At 41.5% G+C, this 7619-nt stretch overlaps 5 protein-coding genes across 5 annotated transcripts; 2 read left to right on the top strand and 3 right to left on the bottom strand.

Moving 5' to 3' along the window:
* Positions 1 to 48: 48 nt before the first annotated feature.
* Use1 (Vesicle transport protein Use1) lies at positions 49 to 1177 on the top strand. The gene is made up of 4 exons (XM_018102021.3): positions 49 to 285; positions 357 to 547; positions 612 to 962; positions 1019 to 1177. Exons 1-4 carry the CDS (start codon positions 143 to 145, stop codon positions 1060 to 1062), a joined length of 729 nt encoding a protein of 242 aa, XP_017957510.1. The 5' UTR covers positions 49 to 142; the 3' UTR covers positions 1063 to 1177.
* A 295-nt stretch (positions 1178 to 1472) lies between these two features.
* On the bottom strand, positions 1473 to 2771 carry Dhpr (dihydropteridine reductase). Its single transcript, XM_018102022.3, has 3 exons — positions 2368 to 2771; positions 2086 to 2272; positions 1473 to 2026 (listed from the first exon to the last, which is right to left on the bottom strand). The coding sequence occupies exons 1-3, from the start codon at positions 2449 to 2451 to the stop codon at positions 1590 to 1592; spliced, it is 708 nt and encodes a 235-aa protein (XP_017957511.2). The 5' UTR covers positions 2452 to 2771; the 3' UTR covers positions 1473 to 1589.
* A 448-nt stretch (positions 2772 to 3219) lies between these two features.
* On the top strand, positions 3220 to 5180 carry l(3)73Ah (polycomb group ring finger 3-like lethal (3) 73Ah). Its single transcript, XM_018102023.3, has 4 exons — positions 3220 to 3637; positions 4009 to 4161; positions 4223 to 4506; positions 4594 to 5180. Exons 1-4 carry the CDS (start codon positions 3532 to 3534, stop codon positions 4717 to 4719), a joined length of 669 nt encoding a protein of 222 aa, XP_017957512.1. The 5' UTR covers positions 3220 to 3531; the 3' UTR covers positions 4720 to 5180.
* Positions 5047 to 6324, bottom strand: tra (transformer). Its single transcript, XM_018102024.3, has 3 exons — positions 6082 to 6324; positions 5446 to 5837; positions 5047 to 5385 (listed from the first exon to the last, which is right to left on the bottom strand). The coding sequence occupies exons 1-3, from the start codon at positions 6113 to 6115 to the stop codon at positions 5182 to 5184; spliced, it is 630 nt and encodes a 209-aa protein (XP_017957513.1). The 5' UTR covers positions 6116 to 6324; the 3' UTR covers positions 5047 to 5181.
* A 152-nt stretch (positions 6325 to 6476) lies between these two features.
* LOC115563122 (uncharacterized) lies at positions 6477 to 7537 on the bottom strand. The gene is made up of 3 exons (XM_030385605.2): positions 7096 to 7537; positions 6745 to 7038; positions 6477 to 6677 (listed from the first exon to the last, which is right to left on the bottom strand). The coding sequence occupies exons 1-3, from the start codon at positions 7488 to 7490 to the stop codon at positions 6653 to 6655; spliced, it is 714 nt and encodes a 237-aa protein (XP_030241465.2). The 5' UTR covers positions 7491 to 7537; the 3' UTR covers positions 6477 to 6652.
* Positions 7538 to 7619: the final 82 nt, after the last annotated feature.

The following is a 7619-nucleotide window of genomic DNA, read 5'->3' as shown; positions in this document are numbered from 1 at the left end:
TAATTAGTATTTCCTATAAAGAGAAGCTATCGATACCAGCTAGCAAAAAGAGAAATACAAAGAAAGTATCGCTATCGATACACGTAGCTTTTGATGTTCAGAAGTCGGCGATTGTTAATTATTGTATGTTTTTGTATATAAAATGGCAACGAAATTAAATGTAAACATAAGAACGCTGTTAACAAACTGCGAGGATCTGGCGAAAAACGAGGACAACTTTTGGCGACTGCAAAAGTTCCTCAAATCACTAGACACGATGGTTTCCGAGCTGGCGGCAATGGAAGAGTGAGTGGACATATAATTTTGTCTGCCTGAAATGAAAATCTAAAATGCCAACCCAACCACTACTGCCACAGTCCGTCGAGTGCTGCACGCATACCCAGCTATTTGGAGCGACTAGAGGCGTTAAAGAAAATCACTGGATACACGACCAACAATAATTCCAAGCCTTCCGCGCGAGGCTCCGATACAGACATTGCGCTGCAGGAAATGCGACAGCTCCAAAACACAGCCAGGCACAACGAGTTGCGTACGGAGTTGCTGCAAGGTAGGCGTCGGAGTAGATAAAGAAGCACTCTACTTTTCTCTTTCTCTCCCTCTCCCCCTTACAGATGCGGATGCACTGCGTCGTAGAAGAGTTGCTGATGATTCGGGGTCTCCTGGCGAAACCACCAGCGGCGGTAACAACATGAACATGAACGAAGCCGTCAAGTATTACAACAATGCCCAGGAGAAGATAACCGAGCACATGCTCTCTCTGACGCGTAATCTGAAGGAGCAGACGGAGACGGCAAATCGTATTATCAAAAAGGATACGGAAATGGTATCCCGATCCACAGGCGTGGCAGATCGCAATATCAATACACTTGGCAAGGAGGCCGAAAAGCTCGAACAGCATTCACGTAAAGCCTACAAATGTTGGCTCTGGCTGATGTTTGTATTTGTCATCGTCGTTTTTATAGGTAAGCCGTAATTTGATTAGATGTGATTCTCTCTCGTCACTCATCTCTCTTTGCAGCCATGGTACTCTTTATGAAGATCATGAAGAAGAAGAAGACATAAGCGAGCTGCTCTACACAATGATTATCATAGTTCAATAGGTTATCACACTAATAGCTAATGGTGTAAACAATATGGGAGAAAAGGCATTAAACGAAAGCGAGCGCAATTGGGAAACTATTTGAAAAATGTATTATTTGAATTGTATGAGAGGGTACTTTGACTATGTAATGGAGTTTGTAACACTTGCGAGAATGTGTTTAAAGAGTATATGTATATATATGCATATATCACATCAAATTGTAAACTTACTTGATATATACTTTATACCAAGTAAAATCGTTCTCCATTCTTGTTCAATATTTACATAGGAGGCGTTTATATATACATATATACATATATATTGGAGACCAGTCTCTAACTCTAAACATAAAGTTGTCAAAGTTGTCTTATTATTTTGCTTTGCAAGCATATTTAAGCTTCTTCCTCCATCATCCCTTTATTCATATTTGTTTAAGCACAAGCATTATATATATATATATGTATATTGTATATAGTGTATCATTAGTTTGTTTAATAATCTCTTGTCTCTACTCCGCCGGTATAAGTTTCGTAATGCCATTCTTTGTGATCAGCTGCAGCAAGGAACCGCTTTTGGGTCTGTCCTTGGACTGTGTCCATTTTTCAAAGAGTTCGGCGACCTCGGTAACAGGTGTCCAGCTGCTAAAGTCAGCCTTGGGCATCCATTTGCGGTTCATGGGCGTGTCTAGAGTAACAGGTAGAATGGATACAACCAGCGCATTATCTGGCAACCCGGAATTCTCGCCCGCCAGCGAGCGTGTTAGCTGATGCACTGCAGCTTTGGCCATGCCATAGCCAATCATGCCAGGAGTGCCTGCCAGGGCAGGCTTGGCGCCGGTCAGTGCCAGGAGACCACCAGCCTTCAAATGGTGTGCCGCCAATGTGGCTGAGATGCAGCTGCTCCAGACACTCTGCCGCCACATCAGATCCGCATTCTTGGCCAGATCTACGAAAAGAATTGCAGAGGTTTTTAATAAATCTGGTTTGACTATTGCCGTGACTCACCTTTCTTGGCATTGCCACCTGCCCAGCCACCGGCCACACAGATTACAGCATCCAGTTTCTGGCCAGCCAGAGATTCGCCCACCTGGCTAACCACAGACGATTCCTGTTCCTCCCAGCTCGAGTCGCGTGGCACAACAATGCTAATGTCTGCTTTGTCGTTTTCACTCAAATCAATGCTGCCAACCCACTGGAGGTCATGTCATAGAAACAATGGAAATTATTAAACAATTGCAATTAAATAACAAAGAAAACAAAAACAATAAAAGTGAAAGGGAAACTTACAAAGTCTTTGGCTTTGAAGTGATCGACGCAGGCGGACCCGAGGGCTCCTTTCCCCCCATAAATAAAAACGCGACCTGCGGACATGATACGTGCTGCCAGTTTAACGACTTGAACGCAACTGAACTCAAGTAAGAATAACGTATTCAATTTTTAAGCTAAGCACAAACAATTCACGACTTGCTTCGCTTCGAATGTGACTCAAAAGCGACTCGTGCGAAGTTTTGCTGACTAAACTGCTGTTCGGGGTTTTTGGCCTGCAAACAAGTTTTCGTTATTGATGTTGTTGTTATAATGGTAACTCGTTAATTGACAGCTTTTTTGCTTTAATTAGAATTTCAAAACAAGAATGTTAACTTTATTTGCTGCGCGAAAAGCAACAAGTGCAAAAATCAATATTGTGGTATTTTTCGTTGGTATTTTAAGTTAACAGAAATGATAATGCCATAAACAGCATTCCGATTGGCAGACCTGTTCTGATCAAAATAAGCTTCAACTTTATAAAATATACATAACGCGTTTCATTCGCCGGTCATAGAAAAATCAGAATAGACGGTTAATGTTTATATTCCATGTCATAAATTTAAATTAACAGTTTATGTGTTAAGGAACCAATAAGTGTGGTGGCAGTCGATTAATTATCTTATTTTACTGAATTATTGAGGTTCATTAATATACTAGCATTGAATTCAATTATTCTTGTTTATTAAGTCATCTAAGCTCGATTTTGTAAAATTATTTTCATTGCTTCTCTTCCACAATTCGTTGTTTGTGTTAATATTTAAATTTATACTCGAATATCTGGCAGCACCATTGCACATTCACAGCGCATGGCTACGATATGCGTGAATTGCCATTCACAACGGTCAATGTACACGTACACTCACACTCACACACGTACACGTACACACAATTTTGTCGTGATTTCTTTTATTTGTTTAAAAATAATATTACAAATACTGTTCAAGTGCATAGCAAAAATGTACAAGAGTGTGTTGAGTGTTTTGCATACGTGTGCGCACAGTTTGGCGCAATAGGAATAGCGAATATTCGCCAGCCAAACGGAAAAGACAACAAATTGTTCGCTGAGAGAGGGAGGAGAGAGAATTTTATGCTGCGAGCGAGAGTTATTTATTTCATAAGAAATTTGTTAATCAAACTGCCAAAATGGAGCGGCGCGTAAAACTAAAGACTATTAATCCACACATAACGTGTAAAATATGCGGTGGCTATTTCATAGATGCGACTACAGTGACCGAGTGTCTGCACACATGTGAGTTTTGCCTCTGCTTGCTGCTCTTTTTTTTTGCGCTAATTGCCAGTAACAGTTCAAGAGTGGGGGGAGCACGAGCACGAGCACCTGCACCGGTTGCCGTTGTCGTTGCCTCTGGCGTTTGCTTTTACGCGCAGTCATGACCACCTGAGGTTTCTAGCGGGCAGGTGATACCGTTTCTCCTATATAGACGTTTGCTCTTGTAAGCCCTGTGTTGTGCTGTACAGAGGAGGCTGCCGGTTGATTGCGTGGGTGATAAATTGTGTCTATGATGAAAGCTGGCAATGCCAAAAACTAATCCTACGCTGTTTCCCATCATGAATGAAGAGTAAAGCAAATATTTATATTTTTGCATTTGGCATATTTTACAGTTTGCAAAAGCTGCCTGGTCAAACACTTGGAGGAGAAAAAGACATGCCCCACCTGCGACAACATTATACATCAATCACATCCGCTGCAATACATCAGCTTCGATCGCACCATGCAGGACATTGTGTACAAATTGGTGCCAAAACTTCAAGAAGGTAAAAAGAATGCAATATATTAAATGTAGCGAACTTTCTCTTAAACTGTTTCGCATTGCAGATGAGTCGCGGCGCGAACGTGATTTCTACAAGAGCCGGAATATGCCATGTCCGAAGGATATAACGCAAAATCACGATGACGACAACGAGAAGGTGATGGATGCGCATGCCGAATCCGACTTCCACCGTCTCGACGAACAGGTCAACGTGTGCCTCGAGTGTATTAGCAATAACTTTAAGAATCTGCAAAGACGCTTTATACGCTGCAGTTCGCAGGCGACGATAACGCATCTCAAAAAGCTCGTCGCTAAGAAGATACTCAACGGAATCGAAAAATATCGGGAGGTGAGATCATCGCTAGCATGACTATATTTACAATAACAATAAATAATTGCGATAACTATATAATGTATTGTTCGATAACCCTTGCAGATCGATATACTGTGTAATGAGGAGCTGCTGGGCAAGGATCACACGTTGAAATTTGTCTATGTGACACGTTGGCGCTTTCGTGATCCACCGTTACGGCTGCAATTTCGTCCTCGTGTCGAGCTTTAACACAAGCAAATGCAAAAATGATCTATATATATATTTTTTTATAATTTATTGACATAGTGCTCTATTATATATATGAATATATATTTATATATATAAATATGAATCTTAGGAGTTCCCCTAGTGTTAGTTCTCTCTAAAACGAAAAACACAAAAATATGTATGTATGTGTAAATGTGCATGTATATAAAGTCGGCATAGAGTAGTCCTTAAGTTGAACGTGATTAGCATTATCCTCGTGTGACTTTTGTTGCGACTTTGTACCGTCTGATTTAATCAAATTCAGGACCACATCAAGAAACTTCCCTCTCCCGTTCAATTATTGCAATATTTTATGTTTTTTATTATTTTTATTTGTATTTAGTTTCATGTGTATAATTTATTAATTTAATGTACAAATCAAAACACACGAATGTAAATAGCAGTTGAGTAAATAAATTTGTAATTATGTAAAGTTTAAAAAATTCAATTCGGCGCCTGCCGTTGATTCCTATAGCTAAATCGGGGATGCGGCCGAAATGGAGCGGCGCGATAGGCGAATGCGGGCCTCGGTCGTGGATACGGCGCAAAATACGGATGCGCAGGATACACAGGACGCGGTGGCAGGCCGTATGGCACGGCGCCATACATGGGATTGAAATGTGGACGCTGTGGCGGAGGTGGCCAACCCTGCAAGAGGAATTTATCAGTCGATAAGAACTGAGCTGGCAGTTGGAGCTGGCTACTCACGTAGGCGTAGGGATAATCGGCAGCAGGCACTGGCACGGGCACCGTTATAATGCGTGGCGTTCGAGAGCGACTGCGGCTGCGGCTCCGACTACGGCTACGGCTGCGACGTCGATTAGGCTTTGCAGCGGGTGCTGTGGCGGACTTATGGCGATTGCTGCTGTGACGGCGTTCGTAGCTCCTGGACCGGCGACGTCCATGGCAGCAATTGCGTTCCGCTGAATATGAGCGAGATCTGGCACGCCTTGGCCTTCCTCTTGGCGGTGTGGTTGGGCGTGCTACCGATGTTTTCCTAAGTCGCAAATTACGCACTCGATCACGTTCCCTCGCTTCATCCGCAAAGTATGGCACCTTCTCTTTCTCCTTCTCCTTGGGACGCGTACGCCTCCTCGTATCTAAATGCAACACATACAAGAGAAGCTTCGTTCAGTATTTAGCTTTATATGTCTGCGCCTTTTGATACGTTTTTATCCAGAATATGCTCTTTAGTACATCCTTCACTGCATTTCGCTTATGGAATGTGCTGCGCATCCTTTTTGGCTTGCCATTGTAAATCACTTTCACATTTTGTCACTAGAAAAAAAACAACAAAAACATTGCACATTTTGCTTAAAGAAGCCATTGACGCACAATACAAACCTCTTGGTGAACGTGAACTGCTGTCGGCGTCCATATTGCATGCACACACTATATCAAACACAATTTGTGCACTTGTAATTTACAAACATAACGCTGTCAGGGCCAAGGTTACGTGTTGCACTACTGCATTTTCAGTCTGCGTACTCTGACGTCACATTTCACAATATTGCAGCAGCTACTTATTTCCGCTATTGATGTATAGAGATATATATCTTTTGAGTAGTACTCATCACTACTTAAATTTATTAGTATCTTTGTTGGTATTGCTTAATATTTTATAAAACCAACAAAAATTGCATCAAATGCAATACGAGCAAATCTCTTGGCGTGACAGAACCTTGTCTTCTCTTAATATTGAGCCGGGCTGCACAATTGCGATGTGCGTGTACCGATTAATTGCACAGCGATGTTTTTGGTCTACCTCAGAATAGTGATGTGTAAGTATCGATATATTTCTTAATATTTATTCTTAAATTTAAATAAGATATATTTAGTCCTAAAACTGCAACCTTAATGTTTATTTTGCAAATGAGAATGCTCGAAGATCTCTAGTGTCTGCTGATGCATAACCTTACGATTTTCCCTTCTTTTTTTGACTGCAAAACGAAAAGAAATCAACTTGAAATAATAAATTTTTGTGTAGATACAAACTTCACTACTTACGGCAACTTGCCATTAAATTTAAGACCTCTGTGCACTTTGTTCATATGATTGCGACAGTAGTCGCTTCTTACAAAGCTTTCTGCGCAGTGGGGACACTGATAGGGACGTTCGCCCGTGTGATTGCGCATATGTCTCTCTAAATGTGTCTTTATTTGAAATGCTAGCGGGCAAATTGTACACGCAAATGGTCGCTCCGGCTCTGATACCGGCAAATTGCGACTCTTTTGCCGAACGGGGTATTTTTGCTTTGGTAATGCGGTGACTTTGACCCTTGATTTGTTTTCAAGGTGCCATCTGGAAGCAGTGATTAAGATTAATGTAGGCAATTGATTTATAAACAGATTTTCCTACTTTTTGTGTACACGCAGTAGGCTCAAATGCGCAAATTGTTTGCTGCAAAGTTGGCATTTATACTGTATTTTTTCCGCCTTCATCTGATTTACGTGCTTAGAATCTGGTTCTGTTTTTGTTTTTTCGGGCTTTTTCTTCATGGACTTCAACAGCTGTTGATAGTTCTCCTCGCACTTGCGCTTAAATCTGTACGCATTTTGTGCACTTAGGACACAGCTCAGGCAGATTTGTTGCGGCAGTCCATCATTGATTTTGATGTGGCAAGCAGCACATGCGTTCAGCATATCCGCCAGGCTGGGCTCCGATTGGCCATTGTGAATTTGCTCCCGCAAAGCGAAAATGTTCACCAGCGTTTTAGATGCATTTAAACATATGCGGCAAATCTCTGTATCCATGCGTGGAAACTTTTGTTTTGACGTTGGCTTAAAAAAAATGTTTAGTGATAACAAAATGTATGGATGTATATATCGATAGTTATTGAGTCCATTTCCATGTCATTCCATGAAGATCGAAAAAAAAACTGG

Source organism: Drosophila navojoa, chromosome 4, assembly GCF_054131105.1.
Source record: "Drosophila navojoa isolate 15081-1374.11 chromosome 4, UAZ_NAV_1.0, whole genome shotgun sequence".
Lineage (NCBI taxonomy): Eukaryota > Metazoa > Arthropoda > Insecta > Diptera > Drosophilidae > Drosophila > Drosophila navojoa.
Note: the sequence above shows the minus strand (reverse complement) of the source record. Positions and strands in the feature narration are given on the sequence as shown.

Excerpts from the sequence above, each read along its gene's own strand:
- tra (XM_018102024.3), bottom strand. The coding sequence starts at position 6,115 with ATGGACGCCGACAGCAGTTCACGTTCACCAAGAG. Across the intron at positions 5,838-6,081 it reads CAGTTCACGTTCACCAAGAG|ATACGAGGAGGCGTACGCGT; the intron begins GTTTGTATTGTG and ends TGTTGCATTTAG. Across the intron at positions 5,386-5,445 it reads CCGATTATCCCTACGCCTAC|GGTTGGCCACCTCCGCCACA; the intron begins GTGAGTAGCCAG and ends TTCCTCTTGCAG.
- Dhpr (XM_018102022.3), bottom strand. The coding sequence starts at position 2,451 with ATGTCCGCAGGTCGCGTTTTTATTTATGGGGGGAAAGGAGCCCTCGGG. Across the intron at positions 2,273-2,367 it reads ACTTCAAAGCCAAAGACTTT|TGGGTTGGCAGCATTGATTT; the intron begins GTAAGTTTCCCT and ends CATGACCTCCAG. Across the intron at positions 2,027-2,085 it reads AGGTGGCAATGCCAAGAAAG|ATCTGGCCAAGAATGCGGAT; the intron begins GTGAGTCACGGC and ends TTCTTTTCGTAG.
- LOC115563122 (XM_030385605.2), bottom strand. The coding sequence starts at position 7,490 with ATGGATACAGAGATTTGCCGCATATGTTTAAATGCATCTAAAACGCTG. Across the intron at positions 7,039-7,095 it reads CTACTGCGTGTACACAAAAA|ATGGCACCTTGAAAACAAAT; the intron begins GTAGGAAAATCT and ends CACTGCTTCCAG. Across the intron at positions 6,678-6,744 it reads AAATTTAATGGCAAGTTGCC|TCAAAAAAAGAAGGGAAAAT; the intron begins GTAAGTAGTGAA and ends TTCGTTTTGCAG.
- Use1 (XM_018102021.3), top strand. The coding sequence starts at position 143 with ATGGCAACGAAATTAAATGTAAACATAAGAACGCTGTTAACAAACTGC. Across the intron at positions 286-356 it reads GAGCTGGCGGCAATGGAAGA|TCCGTCGAGTGCTGCACGCA; the intron begins GTGAGTGGACAT and ends CTACTGCCACAG. Across the intron at positions 548-611 it reads GCGTACGGAGTTGCTGCAAG|ATGCGGATGCACTGCGTCGT; the intron begins GTAGGCGTCGGA and ends TCCCCCTTACAG.